This window comes from Cydia strobilella, chromosome Z, assembly GCF_947568885.1.
Source record: "Cydia strobilella chromosome Z, ilCydStro3.1, whole genome shotgun sequence".
NCBI classification, from domain to species: Eukaryota; Metazoa; Arthropoda; class Insecta; order Lepidoptera; family Tortricidae; genus Cydia; species Cydia strobilella.
The window spans coordinates 7,010,773-7,031,097 of NC_086068.1; the positions used below are offsets into that span (position 1 = coordinate 7,010,773).

General features: G+C 38.3%; 1 protein-coding gene across 1 annotated transcript in view; it reads left to right on the top strand.

The window, feature by feature from the left end:
- LOC134754464 (uncharacterized) overlaps positions 1–20,325 on the top strand; it is a 129,591-nt gene that overhangs the window by 14,681 nt on the left and 94,585 nt on the right. Inside the window, exons 2-3 of the mRNA XM_063690798.1 lie at positions 14,691–14,767; positions 16,893–20,299. Coding sequence (XP_063546868.1) covers positions 14,750–14,767; positions 16,893–20,299 — 3,425 coding nt within the window. The 5' untranslated portion in view covers positions 14,691–14,749. The remainder of the gene's footprint in view (positions 1–14,690; positions 14,768–16,892; positions 20,300–20,325) is intronic.

A 20,325-nucleotide genomic window follows, 5' to 3' on the forward strand; every position in this document is an offset into this window, starting at 1 on the left:
TTATAATTGCTATATAAACTCCATTCGTAAGACATATGTTCTTGCAACCGCTATGTAAGGATCGCTTAAAAGGTAATTTAACTTAAAAACATCGCAGCTATCCTACAACAAGAATGATTATGTACTTAAGTGTCTCTAAAAAAATTATTTTTTTCTTATTCATCAACCATTTTGAAAAAGTTAAGTCTGTGTCCATATTTCTAACTTTGATTTTGTCTTTTTAACAATTGAAACTAAGTGGCAACTCGTTTTAGTGAGGATATGGGGTATGGTTTTCAATTCATTTTCGACGCCCCCATGATTTAGCCCTTTACCTACGGGGACTTTGAACACCCAGTCACCGCTCAATACGGGCATGTATTGGCGAGAGTCAGCGGTTGGACATATTTTCATCATCATCATATACTTAAGAGTAAGTCTCTTGTCGGTGGAGCAATTTCCATGTTTCGCGGTCCTCTGCCTTCTCTTTGACAGCCTGATACGACACGACGTTGAGTTTTTCCTTTATTTGATGCATGTACGCTCTCCTTGGTCTTCCCTCCTTCCTCTTTGCTTCAACTTTCCCTTCTATGATGTTTATGATAAATTCGTCGTGTCGTATCAGGTGCCCAAGCATCTTTCCTCTTCTATTATCTATAGTTCTTAACAAAGTCCTCTTTTCTCCTACTATACGTAAAACCTCTTCGTTGGTTTTTTTTTCAGTCCAACTGATCTTAGCCATTCGACGCCAGCACCACATCTCAAAAGCCTCCAGCCTCTTCCTATCACGTTGCCTCATTGTCCTACATATTTTCACTTACTTGTAACTTTTGAAACTACGTGCTTGAAATTTCACACACACATTAAGTATAATATGTTTAATTAATAACTAATCACTTGGTGTATTTATATTCACTAATATTTCTTATTTCACGCTTAATATTAATCACTAAGAAATTGAAGAATTTTAAGTTACTATTAGCGAATTTCTCAATATTAAATTATTAGTTTATTATATATGTAACACAACTAAATACTTAAATGATGATAATTATTGAAATATTGCAAAAAATCAATTACTTGAAATGTTGCATAGAAACAAATCTCTGCTACTGACGAAAAATAGTGATGTGCGCATATCGATACAACTGTCGATATTTCTGTAAGTACGGGATAGAAGCTCAGCAAGTTATGATTTTAGTAAAAAAAATATTATTTTCCAATTTTGTAACTTTTTGGACAAAGAAAATTCAAAAAATTAAAAATAACATTTAAAACACCCACACGTATCACTCCTACAATAAGTCGATGAAATATAAAACAACACTAAGACGGCCATATTGAGTTCAATTATTTGCGCTTCTGCAGTACGGGTGTCAACCCCAGTTGACAGCAAAAAAGCGGTAATTTTTAAAATATGTTTATGTCAGCCATCTACCGAAACATTATGATATTTTTTTCTTTGCACCTATATTAATCCCAATGCATAATGTGACCGCTATTACCAAGACACAAGGTCTCGTTTTGATAAAAAAAAATTAAACATGAACATATCTTCGATCAACTATAGTTGACACCCGTACTGCAGCGGTGTTGCCTTACTGGCAACTCTGGTTGACACCCGTAGGTAAAGGGTTAACAATGTTTTGTGGTGAAATAAAGTTTGAATCATTTTTCATTCTTTCGTTATTGCCTTATTGAGTCTTCAAGAAATTTACAAAACCTCTATAAGGTGTATACAAGGGAAAAACGTTTATAGTGATTATGTTGTGAGCTAAGCGTTCTCCATCTTGATAAATTTTAGGGTTCAGTAATGACTAAATAAAGCACTTTTTTATAGATCTGCCGCACTGACTAATATGGATATTTGCATTGATGTGGATCGATTTCTAAGAAGAGAAGATTTATTTTTCGTTCATACTGCAAATTGGCCTTGGCAAAAGACACATTTCGTAAAGAGAGACAATTGTTATAATGGCAAACGAACTACTTCGACCCAGATAACGTCACATTTCTTTATTAATCGAGAACAAATTCAATGCTTATTGTATTTCACATTTATTTGGTGTCGACATTGTCAGTATATTCAACACTTTCTTCTAAATCGTAATTACTACTTGTTTCCTCACTGTCATATTCTGAATTTTCACTCGCATATTCCGAACGTAGCTGTAATCCGAACTCTCTAAGTTAAAATTTTGTACTGAACCACTTCCACTTTCGGATGTATTGTTCTTGACAAAAGAAGTGTTGTTGACAGGAGTAGAAGTCATAGTTTTACTAATATCATTGTTTATTTTGTCGTACATCTTTTTCACTTTCCTCTTGTAACTGCCACTTTTCTTGAACTTTTTCCATTCTTCCGAATTCATCTTTTATAATTTTATTTAAGCAAACAAACTAAATTCGTGTAATGGCCGTCTTTGTCATATAAACAAAAGTTGCATGAAAATAATAAGGACTACACGCTTATAACTACTATATACCTGACTAACCAAGATTTGAATTCTTTTGAAAGTCATATAAATGACATGTATTCCATTGCTGTATAGACGTTAACTTTCTGACCTCTATATAATAAAATGCTTTATAACGATCCTGTGTATTTCTTTTACAAGATAATAAGCCTCCATGATAGCCTCTATATGGCTTTTAGTAGTATTTGGCTAAAAGCCCGTATAATTAGCCATTATAAGGTAATTAATATGTTTAGTCTTATAGTGGCCATATAATCTGGTTTTATTGGGTTTACCGAACCCAATTATAAAGGATGAAACCTTATAAGTAAAGGTTTTATTGTATCCTTATAATATAGGTTTGTAAACGTTTACCATGACCTTATTACCTACCTATATATAAAGTCTGTAGCCATATTAGCTTAATCTTCTTGCAACAAGCTTTTATACGGTATGTTGACATAAACGATGCCTTTAAATGACGTTTATAAGAGTTTTGGCCATATAAGCCTATCTTTATAAGGTTATTTTGCTAGTTGGGTACGAATCGGTTGACGAGTGCGCGCATTATTTTGCCGAGAAAACTATACAGTTCGGACGAACACACAAGTTTTCTCGCCTGTGGGCAATTGGGTAATGATTTTATCATACTTATCCAAATAAAATGAGTACCTTTTCATATGGATATGGATTAAGGTGGTTCGACTAGGTTACCCAAAGCTTAAACCCCGCTAGATGGCGTCACTTTCGCAAATTTTCAGGTTTAATTTTTTGTGGAATAGTGTTGGTATCTGTATACTTAAAAGTATGTTTAGCGCACTCTATACATAAATATTGAACTATTATAATAAACATTGAATACTTCATTGTGCAAAAACTACCTTTAATGTCGACAGAATGTTTCTGTCATGCTATTTCCTACTATTACTCACAAACAGTGTTTCCGTGATGCTTGTAGTAGACAATTTCATGCAGTGTAAGTATGCTGCAATGGCGTTGCGGTATGTTCGTGGAAATACGTGCAAGAGGATTCGGGTTCAAGACTGGTACGACAGTGGTCCTTTTTTGTCCTTTTTGTGTTATCTTATCTTTCTTATACCTTTTCTTATTCGAATTCTTGTCCGATTCCGATATAACCGAAATATATTTCAGTGATATCGGAAACGGCTCTAACGATTTCGATGAAATTTGCTGTAAGGGGTTCGATCTAGCTAGGTCTTATCTCTGGAAAAACGAGCATTTTTGAGTTTTTACTTATGTTTTCCGAGCAAAGCTCGGTCTCCCAGATATTCAGTATTATTAATAAATTAGTTTATTAACGTTTTATAAAAATATGTGACGTTTTAAAATAAAAGGTACCACATTGTCGGTTGTCGATTAGAGTGATTTCATTTTGAAGCTTTATGGAAATAGCGTCTTATTGACTGGTTTGGTTGAAAACGCCACATATATTGAAAACCTGACTTTCACAAATCTCACCTTTTTGGGTTCTTCCAACTCAGAATAACTAGCATATTTTTATTGAATCCCGATGCTAATATATAAAACATGTCCCAAATATTTTTGTATAGATGTTTTACTTTGTACTATGTCACGCAAACTGGGAAAATTTGTTGATACTAAAACATGACGTGATGGAATCGATATTTTAGGATATCTTTTTATGTTAGGATTAGGATGGAGAATACTGAGTGACGATTCTTAGTTGTTTAGCCTCTTTGCACTTTTATATGCCAAATGTACTCTTTGGTTTTCATGAAAAATAAACACGTCAGTCATTAAAGTCATGTTATAATAAAACTACGTTTTCTTCACAAAAATATAATTATACTCAATTTATAGATTAAACATGGTCCAAAACGAACCGGATAGTTAAAATAAACGGATCCAGTGAAGTTGTGTAAAAATAGTGCACGTTATATTTACGTAATTTAGATAAAATTTTCGAAATTCACATCGAACATGTCAACAGCCGAGAAACTTGTAAGTCTTATAACACTTCAAGAAGATAGCTTAGAAATAACAGAAAAGGCTCACGTGAATTTTAAAAAGTCGCAAAAAGAAAGAATTACTTTAGGATACGTACAAGGACGATTAGAGACTTTGGAAAATAACTACAAAGAATTCAAAACCAACCATCAAACTTGATTACCGCCGTTTCAAAAGAAGATAAATGCAAATTATCATATTTTACGGAAAATCTATACGACACTTTTGAAGAACGTTAGTATATATATAAGGGTGAGTTGAAGACAGTTTTGCAGAAGTTTAATGCCGAGAAAAGAGACAAACAAATTATAGAAAATAGTTCAGACATTCAAACGTCAAGCAGTGACATAAAACTACCCCGAATCACTATCCCGACATTCAGCGGTGAGTACACGGAGTGGCAATCCTTCCACGATTTATTTAATACCTTCATTCAAAAAAATAACTCGCTAGATGATGTGCAACGCATGCACTACCTGAAAGTTAACCTGAAAGGTGACGTGGAATACCTATTAAGACAATTTTCAATTACCGCCGAAAATTACCAACAACAACAATCAGAGAGGAAACGGAACGCTTCATTGCCGAACTCGGAACCACTATGATCGAGGGAATCGCCTCGCCAAAGTTCCCAATTATAGACCTGGACAATACCCCGCCAGCTGTCAACGAAGGAATTATTAATGAGTTGCAGGCGCCAGAGTATACGCGTTGATCAGAGGGAGATGAAAATCCTTGTGGAGACTGCTCTGTGCGAGGACAATGACGATAGCGGCAGTTTCTCTCCTGTCCTCAGCAGGAAAGCTAGGAGGAAAGCACGTACAGAGACTATTGCTGTGGCAGAGTCAGAAGCTGCTCCAGCTAATACCAAATCGAAAGCAACGACCAGCTCTATTAAAACTAACAAAGCGGAACCTCGCCGCCAGTTAACCCAGCCCAGCACAACTCCGGTCCCATCGAGATCAGAAAACTAAATGCCCACGCATCCCACTTCAATCCAACAACAAAAAAAAACACCAGTCAATAAAGCTCCTAACAAGCCTCGCCGAGCTCGCAACGTCGCTATTGCCTCAATACTGGCTCTATCTCAAGAGCCGTTAAAACTAGCCAAACCAGAGGACTTCATGAAGCCGAGTAAGGAAGATGAGGAGATTAGTGAGAGAAGGAAGGATCCCGTAAATAAAGTTACAAATTGGTTGCAGTCGCAAGATATCACGTCTATGTTTAAGAGGAAGTCTCCGGGGAATTCTTTTAAGGAGGAGAAAAGTAGCAGCATAAAAGACAAGTCAACGATCCACTCCAATGAAAGTGTAAAGTCTCCAGATGGGCAAGGAAGTGTAAAGTCTGCACATGGGCAAGGAAGTGTAAAGTCTCCACATGGGCAAGGATGTGTAAAGTCTCCACATGGGCAAGAAAGTGTAAAATCTCCACATGGGCAAGGAAGTGTAAAGTTTCCGCATGGGCAAGGAAGCACAAAGTCCCCAAATGGGCAGTACACTTCGTCCCCCTGGGCGGAAGATTACTACAGGAAGGCCGTGGAGAGAAGCCATGTGCGGGATCTGGTGCAGACGGATGTGTGGGGCCGGGCTGAGCAGGCCATGAAGCTGATTGATACCAGGAAAAGAGGAAATCAGAAAGCAAGATACTTCAAGAAGATAGCTTAGAAATAACACAAAAGGCTCACGTGAATTTTAAAAAGTCGCAAAAAGAAAGAATTACTTTAGGATACGTACAAGGACGATTAGAGACTTTGGAAAATAACTACAAATAAGCCTCTACTACTACTTTTGCTACTGCTACTACTACTACTTCCGATACTTCTTACTTCTGCTACTTTTGTATCGCGTATATATATATATATATATATATATATATATATATATATATATATATCTTTACTTGAAAATAATTGTAGTGTATAACTAGCCTTATGAACCGATTTTGCATGTACAACCAGCCTTAAAGTTTATAGTCTATGATTGTTCATTATTTTAGTATGTGGGTATTTTTGCACTTTGTAATTTTTCCTCAGTCACCCGTTGACCACGAACGCTGTAAAGGGTTCGAAACGTCGGCATGTGTTATAAATTCAATATACGCGATATAATCCGTTTTCATAGTTTTATTTCAAGCCCAGCACCCGATACGCAGTGATCCTGGAGTCTGTAGACCCCAGGCATGACTCTCAAGATGTCATACGAATTGTGAAAGACCAAGTTAACGTTGTTAACCTCGGAATCGGCATCTCCAACATAAGGGAAACAAAACAGAACAAGGTGGTAGTCAGCTGTGACTCCGACGAAGACCGCCAGAAATTCAGCTCGGCAGTCAAGGCTAATGCCGCAAAAATTACTGTGGGTGTCCCACAGCTACGTTATGCAACTGTTAGGATTATAGGTGTGATTCCCGAATACGCCTCCGAGAAGATCGAGGAGGCAATCAAGAAACAAAACCAAAGAATTCTTGCAGACGTTAACGATGCGGACATGCATGTGAAGTTCATGCGCCACGTCAATGGTCGCAAGTGATAGTTGAAGTCAGCCCGCAAGTCTGGACCAAAATAGTTAACCAGAAGGTCAGAATTGGTTACCAAAACGTTTCTGCGGAATGCTCAAAGGAAGCCACATGCGGGTTCGAGCTGCTCCAGAGACAGAACACTGACATGCTGCTCATGCCGGTCATGTACATATTTTATTTATCGTATAAATGGTACAATGCAGTGCAGCAAGTACGCTAACTTACAGATACTGGAAGTGGAAATGTTTTTTATGTTTTATTACAATTATATTATAGTTTTATTACAGTCATTGTTTTTATTTTATTTATTAGGTGTTTAATTTTATAACTAAGCTTTCTTGGTAATGTGATATGTAGATTATACATATAGGTATTGTTCACTGCTTATTATCCTATCATTATGGAAGAAGTGAGAATTATTTTCTAAAAAGATCGGCACGAGAAAATTACAATGTACAATGAAGGAGTGAAACTGTACCTTACGACACTTCACCATCATGAATTTCTCTTCAATCCACAAATTCCACAATCGAAGTGACAAGTCACAATCCCATGTGTCAGTGTCAACAAAAAATGCACTAAACATGACGGCACTTCGGCGGAACGGCGCGACGTTGCCACTCCAGGCACTTCATGGAGTGCCTGGAGTGGCAACGTCGCACGAAACGTATTTGTACACAACATTTTTGACACACACATACGTAAAATTGATGAAAAGATAACGTTCATTTATGCATGATTTCTGTATGAAACAAAGTTTTCTATTAATTTAGCGCAAACGAATATTCGAAAGTAGATAAATGCAAAAATATTTGTCGTAATAGTGTGTAGTGACTTAATTAATGCCGATTGAATTTTGTATGAGAATCGAACCACCTTGTCTATAGGAAAGACGCGAACACAGTTTTGTGTTTCATCCGACTATCTACGATAGCCAACTCGTAAAGCCATTTCTTAGAAACTAGCTTCTGCACGCAACTTCGTCTGCGTGGGATGATGATGATGATGATTGATAAGAGTCTCCGGCAAGCTAGGTTCTCCATACAAACGTAGTTCTGCTCTCATTTTAAAACGACTAGCTAGATTGCTCTGAAACTTTGTACTTACAATAGGATAAGGTATATCTATGTCTGTAATTAGTTAATGTAGCTTCAGATACCAGAGTTAAAAAAATATAGCGAATTTAAGTTTTTCATACAAAACTTGTTTTTGCTCTATTTCGTTTGTTTTATAAACTGGAGCTATATAAACTAATTACAGACCTAGATATACCTCATGTCATTGTATCTGCAAAGTTTCATTACAATCCAACACGTAGTTTTAAAATGAGAGCGGAACTACGTTTGTCTGGGAAGGTGCAATTCGGCCGAGCTTGCCGGGGACTCTTAATGGGATAAGGTCCAGGCAGAAGAAGAAGAAGAAGAAGTAATTCACAAAAATTAGTAATTCACAATAACTTCACCAAAACGCTGTTATACTCGTACGTAATTATCATTTAATTAACACTTTCACAGAATGAACACATACTTACAACTTTTGTAACGGTATTAAGAGTAAGATTAAGAAGTCAGCTATACAAATATCCTAACGGATTGTGTGCAAGAGCCCTTAACTTAACTTCATGCTACCGAAACGTAGTATCCGCATTTAAATCGGTAGTAATTTAAAATCGTTTGAACGAAAGCATAACGCAACCGCAGATATCAACGATAATCCATCTATGCCACGTCAATAACCGGACAAAAATAACACACAAACCGTAAACCTTATTATCAAGTCCATTCAACTCAAATTGGCATGGCCCGTCAATAGAAAACAGCTTTCATAGACAATCGATATAGGTCAAGACGAAAACTATTTTGAGTTCCTATTCTAAAACTGTTATGACTTCCGTTCAATTAAAAAAAAACCGGCCAAGTGCGAGTCGGACTCGCCCACCGAGGGTTCCGTACTTTTTAGTATTTGTTGTTATAGCGGCAACAGAAATACATCATCTGTGAAAATTTCAATTGTCTAGCTATCACAGTTCATGAGATACAGCCTGGTGACAGACAGACAGACGGACAGCGGAGCTTAGTAATAGGGTCCCGTTTTTACCCCTTGGGTGCGGAACCCTAAAAAGCAATTGCAATTTAATTGCAAATGAGCAAATGAGTCAAATCTACGTCAAGAAAGACCTTAAGTTAAGAAAATTAAAATTAAAATCTTACATTTTTAAAGGTAAAGTTTTATAGTATGATGATATAGTACATCGTTACTGTTCTGTGTAATCACTACATTTGTCTACTACCCAATTTCGCCACCTCTTTTTTATATATTTATGTGTATTTGCTACCTCGTGCCAATGATTTTTGCGTACGTGAGACGTTTTCGGACATGAGAAATGACTATCAAAACTGTTAAAGGGTTAAAATAACCCTACCACGCCCATGCGTATGCGCTTAGTATGACGCATGTGGTCAAATATGATAGACCTCTAAATACAACAATGGTTGATACTAACTGTTAAAAAACTGTCGTCAATAAATTTCCATTTTAACGTGTTACTGATAACGCTTATTAGGCGCGTTCGATGTGTTTACTTGTGCATAAGTTTTTGGCAAACATTTCATTTTTGGTACAAGCCTTTATCGCTGCCTGTACTTTTCTTTCCACAGGCAACTAGTATTCCACGGGACAATTCTAACAACCCCAAACACAATTATTTTGCGTTGTTTTATCATAGAGTTCACATGGCCACCTCCTGTCTCCATCATCCCATGCCTTTGAAACGAGCTAAATAGTCCCTGAGTTGTATGTGAAGTTTGATGACGGCGTCCGCATCACCTGTTTGCACTGTTTGTATACGAATAGACCTGAGGTTAGGTTCTTTGCCCCCGATAGTTCGTAGTCCTATTTTTACTCGGCTGCCCCAGAAGAAGGGTAATGTTTTCGAGTTACGAACTTACGTATGTCTGTGTATTTGGCACGCTTTCTAATAGGTACAGCCTATTAGTTTGCTCTGTCGCCAAAATTAACTGTTAATTAATACTAAGTATTTTACGATATAGTTATTAATTTGAATTATTATCGCACATTATTAACGCTCTTCGTTATGAAACACTTAATCCAGCTCCTCGACTCTTTTTTTAAACTATAGTAAATACATAATAGATAATTTAAAATCATTCAACAAATAACTATTGTTAGCCCCCAGATAGTAAAAACTTATTAATATAACACCTCAAACAAAGACATATTACCAAATATAGTTAACTTAAAGACAATCGGCCGCCCGTACTCCTAGCGAGGACCGATTGACCCACACATAATAATACCAGTATGATAATAGTACATTATGATACAAGTGTGCTAAGTTGGTCATTACACACGAGGCGATATTTTGCGCGCGAGCTGTAAGCGAGCGCGCAACAAGAAAGCCGATGTGTGTAATGACCAATGCACACGCGTTTCATACGACGTTTTTCAACACACTAGCGAGAAAAAAAAGAAACTTTCATATTAATCAAATTTTAATAGTTAAAACAGTTAGTATTGTGTGTTTCATCTGTCATACTCGTACTGCAGGCCGGCCCTCGCTCGCCCCGGCCGCGGGCGGCGCGGCGGGCGGGCCGGCCGGGCCGCGCACCGCGCACCGCGCAGGCGGTCGGGCGCGCCCGTGCCCGCCAGTCCGACCAATTAAAGAAGGCTCCCTTTCCATGCATATTATTAGCAATCAGTTAGCTTCTTAACTCAGTCGGATAATATAATTAAAAAGCACGAGTGGAATAATACACTGAAAGAGCACGCGTGTTTAATATCTAGTATTATGAGCCAAAAATCGGTGGAATAAAAACGTCGTTTTGAGCAAGTGTGTTGAAAAATAACAAATAGCAAGGACATGATTGAAATTCCTTCCAATATTATGGTTTAATTTTCATTGAGGTGATTAGTAATACAATTACGGGTAGGACTGTGGCCACCGTGGGCCTTATGAGGATAGTAAAATAGTATATATCGTCTCGTTTATCTTTTTTAGGAAATCCAATCTTAAATATTGCTCGTATTATATTCGTATGTGATAATGCACGTGCTGATAGTATGTACCAATCAATGAAATATTTGCGCGTTTTATTATTACGACCACATTTTTCTATTTGCCTAATTGTAAGCTCGTGCTGCTTGCTTAACTATACAATTATTAATCCACAATTAAACAGAAAACTCGATAGGCCAATGGACTAGGTATAGGTATTTTCTTAATATTCGGCCGCCATCTTTAATTTCTTAAATGGTATATTTTTTATTCGATTTCAGGTGTCAATACAAATTAATTGATATATCAATCACTAAAATCGGTGCAGCCGTTTTGTGTCTACAATTTTTTTTAATTTTACAGGCGCCATTTTGCAAAAGGTCCGCCATCTTGAATTCTAGTGGATGAAATTTGTGTTTTCTCGGATGAAATCATTCAGATTGGTCCCTAGTATCACTGGGCAAAGCGGCTTGCTTTCTGTATAAAGTACAGTTTTATTTTGCTAAGCCCTATAGCTAAGGGAGCCTACAACGACAATCGTACATCATCAAGAATAATTTTTAATTAAAAAAAACCGACTTCAATGGGGGATGCCGCTGAAAGCATTCTTAGATTCCAGACAATGAAATGAAAAAGACAGCATCTTTTGCCTAATTATGTAGAAAAGGAGGTAAACCGACCCACTTTTCTAGTAGCATTCCGTTTTTGTAAGGGTCGTAGTTTTAACCTAACCTAACCTACTTTTCTGGTAGCATTTCGTTTCTGTAAGGGTCACAGCTCTAACCTAACCTAACCTACTTTTCTGATAGCAGTTCTGTTCTGTGAGAATCGCAGTTCAAAAGCTACCCACCCACCTAACCCACTTTTCTAGTAGCATTTCCGGGTCCGGGTCTGGGTACGGATCCGAGTCCAGGTCCGTGTCCGGCTGTCCGGATCCAGGTTTGGGTCAGAGTTCGGTCCGGGTCCTGGTCCGAGTTGGGGTCCATGTTCAGACCCGGGTCCGGGTCCGAGTCCGGGTCCAAGTTTGGGTTTGGGTCCATAAGGAAGAAAACAAATCGCCAAACGTAAACTATGCGTCATTAAAGAGTTCCATTCTGATCATCATCAGCAGTTCCACTTCATCAAATGTCACTTTTTAAAATGGAAATGCTGGATTTGTTGATAAAAATACAAAAATCGCTATATGTATGCCTTTCACATTTGAGGAGTTCCCTCGATTCCTCATGGATCCCATCATCAGAACTCGAGCTTGACAAAAATGTTTCTTAAAAACCTAACTTGCTTAACAAACATAACGAAGAGGACAAATCGCCAAACGTGAACTATGCGTCATTGAAGAGTTCCGTTCTGATCATCATCAGCAGTTCCACTTCATCTAATGTCACTTTTTAAAATGGAAGTGCTGAATTTGTTTATAAAAATACAAAAATCACTATATGTATGCCTTTCACATTTGAGGAGTTCCCTCGATTCCTCATGGATCCCATCATCAGAACTCGAGCTTGACAAAAATGTTTCTTGAAAACCGAACTTGCTTAACAAACATAAAGAAGAGGACAAATCGCCAAACGTGAACTATGCGTCATTGAAGAGTTCCGTTCTGATCATCATCAGCAGTTCCACTTCATCAAATGTCACTTTTTTCAATGTAAGTAATGTAAGTGCTTGATTTGTTGATGAAAATACTAAAATCACTATATGTATGCCTTTAACATTTGAGGAGTTCCCTCGATTCCTCATGGATCCCATCATCAGAACTGCTTTTTGACAAAAACGGGACCAATCTGTATGTATATACTTACAATCAAAAAAAGAATTTTCAAAATCGGTCCAGCAATGACGGAGTTATGGAGTAACAAACATAAAAAAAAAAACAAAAAAAAAACAAAAAAAAAACACAACCGAATTGAGAACCTCCTCCTTTGAAATCTTGAAGTCGGTTAAAAATTGTATAGGGATGACAAATGCAACGAAAATTCATATGTATATTATTTTACTTGCTATTGGCGTTTTCTATGAACGATTGTGACTTGGAAAAGCAAGGAAAGCATAGCATAAGGCTAGGAAACCTCTTAAGAGCGAGAAATACAATACTTGGCGACAACTATGTCACACCCGCGCTGTCCTGTGACACATCTAAGCGCGTGCCAACTGCCAACCGCCCACCGAGCCGACTGTACATGTCGTCAAACTGCATACGTTCGCTATTTAAATCGTTTTAATGACAGCTAGAAATGGGGTTGGCCGGTCGAAGTATTTAGCAGATGGCGCCAGCATAGCTTGCCCTGTAAATCCCTAGAATTGTGTAATTTTTTTTTTGTAATGCCATGGATGCCAGCCCTTTAAGCCAAATTCCATAGAAAAAGCGGCAAGCTATGATGGCACAATCTATGCAAACCTTTGACAGTTGCCATCCCCATTAAGCCCAGACGTGGTACTAGCTAGAAAGAGTCCGTAAATGCTAAGTTTGAACAGAATTGGCACTTGCTAGTTGCTGACGTACACTAGGTCTATCTAAAGCCTGACCAGGAATATATGGTCATTGTCAAGAGGGCGCTGTCATTTTCATGTACAGGGTGACAGTTCAGTATAGTATGAAAATATTAGTTCCGCGTAAGCATAAAAATGACAGGTCTGAGAGTTCCAGTGAAATACCGCAACATGGCGCGTGATCATGATCAATGATCATATTGATCATATTCCTGGTCAGGCTTCAGAATTCTAGATGGACAAACTGTTGAATAATTAACCCAGTGGAGGTAAAAGAGCTATTTAGTTCGGGGTGGTAAATTATAGATTTATATTTGTTTAGGAGTATTGGGACATCTGCACGTTGAGTAGTTTATCCTTCTCTTCTACCTATCTAGTTATCCGTTATCCCGGCCTTTGCCAGGGTCCGCTTTCCTACAGACAGGCGCTACTGAACGACATTTTAATAGACAGTGACCAACTTGATATCTTCATAACAACCGAGACCAAACTCCTATCTGCATCATGTCGTTATATCGAGAAAATCGTTACCTGCACTAGCTCCATTATTTACCAATGAGTGCATATTAGGAAAACATTAAATCAGTAATTATTATTTTATCCAAATTGACTTATTAGTGCCTAATTTATTATGTAGAAATGAATTCATTATTAATTTTATTAGAGTAAAATGTGACATTACTTAAGTCTGTAGAGATGAAATTTTAATTGAGAAAATTGTGACATTGTTATCAAGTTATTAACTTATTATTCCTATAAACTGAAATGGATGTCATTTATTTGCATTTATCAAAGAAAAAGTGGTGAAGGCCGGATTTGAACCGGCGTCTAGTCTTAGATTGATCGATATAAATAAATAAACTAAACTAAATAAACTAAACTACTTGCTTTTCTCCACTTTGCGCGATCCTGGGCGTCCTCTCGTATGAGCCCGTTTAGGCTCATATTTGCTTTCACGACATCGAGCCATCGCTTTTTTGGTCTGCCGTGGGGTCGGGTAGTTTAGCTAAGTACCGCGGCTTCATTCATCAAGAGCGATTAGGTACTAGGACCTTCAAAATGGCCACAACGTTAAAAAACACCAATATCTAAAAATTAATTAAGTATCGGTACAGTAAAACTTGCACAATTTTCACATTATACGTGTGAAATCTACCCATAAAATATATATATAGATTATATATGTATAGATCAGATAGATCAAATCCAGTAATTTAATAATATATATTTTTTTTGTTTTTCAGCAGCTACGCAGAATCCACGTCGCCATCAACTCATGGACCCGGGTTGATCTTAAGGCAACATGTCTTTTCGGAATTATGTAAGTTTAACAACTGAAAATTTATTCAACTAGGCAACAAATCAAATTATTTTACTAAATATTTTTTGATTTGTGTTTTTAGGTAGTCACGCTACTACGTATAAACTATAAAATGAAATAGATAACATACACTAAAGAAAAGTGACCAGTCCACCGGTGGCCGAGGCGGGAATCGAACCCGCGTCTTCAGCTTACGCGGCTAGCCGCCTCGGCCACCGGTGGACTGGTCACTTTTACTTTAGTGTATGTTATCAGTTGTTGTTGTTGTGTAGCGACGGAACAACGTGTTTTAATTAATAAAACGTTTTACTTAACCCAATCATGTATTGCGGAAACTAAGAACATTTCGGAAAATTCGAGAAACGGTGACATTGATTGGTCCCCAAGATCGCCCGATTTAACAGCTCCTGACTTTTTTCTGTGGGCCTATCTAAAGGGACGTGTCTATGCTAACATGCCAAATGATACTTTAGCAATTAAAACAAAATATTCGAGACACAGTCACTGAGATAACGCAGGAAATGTGTGAAAATGTGATGAAAAACGCGATGAAAAGGGTTTACATCTGCCATGCTGCTAGAGGTGGACTTTTGTCTGACATTATTTTCCATGTTTAACTGCCGGCCCTAAATACTATATTTAACAAGGAATACTTAATTTTTTTTTAATATTGCATAGAATAAAATTACAAAACTAGTGTATACCTGTTATTTGGCCACCCTGTATTAATTAAGACTTAAATACTAAAACCTTTTATAAAACAGTACGTTATGGCCTGTCATACAATTGATGATAATATTAAATGCGATTAGTATTACGGATACCTAAAACTCTCATTCACGACCCTTAGTCTTAGTAACTCTTTTTAGTTATTTCTTAAAATAAAATAAGCGCTACTAAACTCAACTCTTCGTTTAATGCAACTTGATCTACGAAATCCTATGCAATCCGGCTCGGCAACATGGCACCACGTATTACCTCGAAACCAGAACAGCTGGGTACTATTTAATTTTGGGAGACTTACGCCCTTCTAGGCCGCTGGAACAACATTCCTCTCTTCTGATATTAATCAGTCTTTCTTAGTCCTAAATATACTATACGGGGCTCAATAAAATCTCTCCCTACGTTATCTTATGCGTACCCTCGGCGAATCTTGATTACTTTAAAATACTCTGTATTGCCATGACTGAAGGTCCATGAGGCATGCCGACGCGCCGCCCTGTGTACATGCATTCCCTTTGCTATTTATAAAACGGTGAAAGTAACAGCTTTATGTGTTAAGTGTTGAATGGAGAATATGGATTGGGTTTTTACTGAGGGATGAATGTACTTGTAAATATAATAAATATCGGATACTTCATATTCAGTTCGAAAATACTCAAATACACCTTAGCTATGTCTAACTTAGTATGTTTGATACCTAATGGACCTTAATAACAAAATGAAATACAATAATAGACACCAATATCGTTCTTCTAATAGATATTATCATAGGATATTGAAGTTTATCGTGACACGTGTGCATTTTGTCATTGGAAAGTCTGGATAGTTAAGTTAATTACCTATTCATTAAAAAAAACCGGACAAGTGCGAGGTAAGACAAAAAATCGACCGTATGCCGAAGCATTACGGGCGACTTTTCATCTTACCCCGCATGAAAAACCCGTTTAATCTTATCCCAACGCACCCTATATCCAGACTCCAGATTTTCTTCTCTACAGGTCGCATTTCTTAACCTTTTTTCGTCGTTTCGTTTTTTGCCAAATGTTCATAACAGCGGTAATTGGCCCAAGGGCTTAAACGCCATTACGGTCCATGGTGCTTAAGACTATTGTGAGTTCGCTGTGACTATATTTTCTACTTATTTTTTATTAAGCTCGCGAAGTCTACAGCTTACAGAACCACTAGATTATTAGTAGGAGTGAATTGTTGAGTCCGAAGACAGTGCTAACACTGCTACGGACCTTGTCTGCATAATAAGGTTTAGAAATTGCCAATTTAATATTATATGGCATGTTCACACTTTGCTTTGTCACGTGAAAGTCGATGCAGTTTAAGCTTATTCCGACTTTAGAAATTCTCTGTACTAAATTAAACAGTAATTGTATTTTTTCTCATTTTTCAGTCATTTGATTCGTCGTCATACGGGCGGAACACCGCTAGATCGAGCACGAGCTCCACTGACCGGCCCACGTCCGTCACCGCCAAATATCTCAACACAACGCCCTCTTTTAAAACTTCGAGCATCCCCATCCCCAGCACCGAACGTGCCAGAGATGAAACTCCCATTTCCGCAATCGCCAGCCGCTATGCCAGCTACAGCACCAAGACTGACAAAGAGAAACCTCCCCCGCCTACCCCCACTGTTTCCAAATATGAGAGGAAGGATTACAAACTCTCTGTGCCACCAGCTGCAACCACCAGGAGTAGAGATGTCAGCCCCGTGTCAACGAAATACGGCCTCACGCGACCCTCAAGACATTTAAGCCCTGAGAGGAAAACTAAATCATATAAAGATTTGAAAAGCAGAGACCCCAGTCCTTCGGACCGCGACAAAGACATTCCAAGCAAGACTGACAAGTCTTCAGGCTACAATAGCCTGTCGAGTTACAAATTGTATCCACGTCCTACACCAAATTATACACGGCCCTCATCAAGGGCGGATACGAAGCCAGAATCTTCCTACAGTAGGCCCTCTTCTAGGGCTGAAATAAAACCCGATGCTTTATATACCAGACCGTCGTCTAGAACAGAAACAAAACCCGAATCGACGTATACACGACCATCATCAAGGACAGAAATCAAATCTGATACTAACTATACACGCCCTTCTTCAAGAAATGAGACGAAACTAGATACCACGACATCCTACATAAGACCCTCATCTAGAACAGACACAAAAACGGATGTTACAGTAAATAGATATGGAATTTCTAATCGGTTATCTAATAATTATTTGAGAAGTCCTCCTACAGTGAAAAGAACATCTGTTTCGCCTGTAAACCAAACTGAAAGCCCTAAAATAGAACCTGAGAAGAAATCGGTGTCTCCTTGTACGGTTATAAAGGAAGAATCTACAAAAAAGGAAGTAATTGAAAATAATAAAGATATTTTAGTAAATGGTGTGAACAATACAGAAGAAGAAGATTGTGTAATGGAAACTGTTACAGTTATAACACGACATACGTCACCTACGCCACCTGGGTCTTCGGTTTATGTAAGAACGAGGAGAGCAGACATGGCAAAAACTATAGAAAAGACTAGAACGCGAAAAAAGAAACGACCAGAAATGGTAGACAGAGAAATACAATCAGATCGATTGGATGATCCTACTCGTTCTAGTAGATTTGGTAGCACTGCTCGTGCTAGCACTTTAACAAATTGGTCTTTATACACGCCTAGTGCTACTAGTTACACGGGCTATGCAGGTCGCTACTCTACACAACACTCTATTCTCCGGGATAACTCGACAAATAACTCCTGTAATGATCGAAGTAGCCGAAGTGTGAGCACAGAACCGCATCCAAGAGACATAGAATCTAGCAGCCCCTCTATAGAGAAGAAACTTACGTCTCCTCCTAATGTAATCGAATCTAATCAAGACATCACATTATATGGACAAAATAAAGATGATGAAACATCGGAAATTATTATTAACGTAAATCTAAAGTTGACAAGAGCAAAAAGTCCTTTAGCAGTAGCCTCTGCTGAATTGGTGTCACCTGAAATCACAATAACGAATAGTCAATTACCACCACAAGTACCTAAAAATGAGAGCGCAACTAAACCGAAAAAGGTAAAAGTGCGTAAAACTAGTTCAGATTCATCTACAGATTCATCCACAAAGAAAAAAGTTATAAAGCGGAAAAGTAAATCAGGTAGTTCATCAGACTCCGACCAGACTTCAGAAACAGTAGACAAATCAAAAGAACATAAATCGGTTTCACCACCAAAAGGTATTCAAAAAACTCCATCAAGTAGTAATTTATCTAATGGACATATGAAATTAAAACATTCCAAATCACGCGAAAGCAATAGTCCTGAATCTAGTATCACTTTATCTACACAGTCTTCGCTTAGTGAAGAAGATATGACGCCGAAATCTAAAACTAATGAAGTCTCCAGAACATCTGCGGACGAAATATCGATTCCTACCGACCGATCGGCAAAACAACAATCTCCAGTATCTCAAAAAAACGAAGGCGCCACTGAAGAAGCAAAGTCATTTTTGATTAGAGCCCTAGCACCTGTCACTAGCTTATTTAAACGTCACCAGGAGAGCAATGACAGCCGTTGGCTAGAAACTTCAACCTCAGAATCAACAGGTAAAGATGTGTCTAATATCACTACAGAAAGTGAAAGGTCAAAAAGTAAAAATAACACCGATAATATTGTAGCTTCTAATGATAATAATCAAGTAAAATTAAAAGGTATAAGGCATATAGAATCTGGAGAAAGAGCGTGGTGGATGGACTCGGATTCAGAGAAAAAAAATACAAGTACAAGTGAAAATCAGAAGTCACCTTCAGAGAAAAATATACCCAAGAAAATAAGACATATTGAATCGGGTGAGAGGGCGTGGTGGTTAGAATCGAATGGAGAAAGCAAAAGCGAGAAATTGCCTCCAACAAATAGTTCCGATAACTCTGATAACTTAAAAATACAAAAGAAAACTAAATACGTAGAAGATGAAAAACCATGGTGGCTTGACAGCTGCGCAAACATCCCCGAAGGCATAGAGCGCTTGACGCCGCCCAGGAAATCATCAAGTGACAGTGAGAAGAGCGAAAAATACAACTTTTTCAAAGTACGACATATCGAATCAGGGGAACAAAAAGATTGGTGGGCTACTAGTAACGAGAACTCAAGTAACAGCAAGCCTGAAAACCCTAATAACTTAAGCAAATCTAATTCGAATCAAAACAGCTTGAGCAAATCTGGTTCTTGTCAAAACAGCTTGAGCAAATCTGGCTCGAATCAGCCCAGCTTGCCTCTGCGACGCATACGGCACATAGAATCAGGGGAACGACCGTGGTGGCTGGCAAGCGATAAGAACATTCCAGAAGGGATCGAAAAGCTACCTACTCCGCCACCTCAAGAAGACAGTGACTCGTCGGATTCGGACGAAGTACAGGTGTATATACCATCCGCACAAATTCCTCCTTTTCCATTACACCTCGACGACGAGCCGTTGGGCGATAGAAGAAGTCCAGAAGGCTTAGAGACGCCAAAAGAAACGGAGCAATACGAGGGCCGTATGTCTCCCTACGAGAACCATCGGCAATTTAGAAGAAGAGGATCAGGAACGTCGTATCAGAAGAGTGCGGACAAATTCGTGTCGCGATACACTGATATTGACGACATTCTGGGGACGTCCGGTCAAATATACAGGCCATTCATGGACAGTATATTGGCTCGGCAAACAGGTCAGATGCCGTACGACGACGAGGTGTGCGAGGAGATCGACCCGACGCAAGTGAGGATCCACGACAGCACTGCCCAACGACCGGTCATCAAGAAGCTTCGGAGCCGGTAAGCCCCCCTCGCCTTCAAAATTG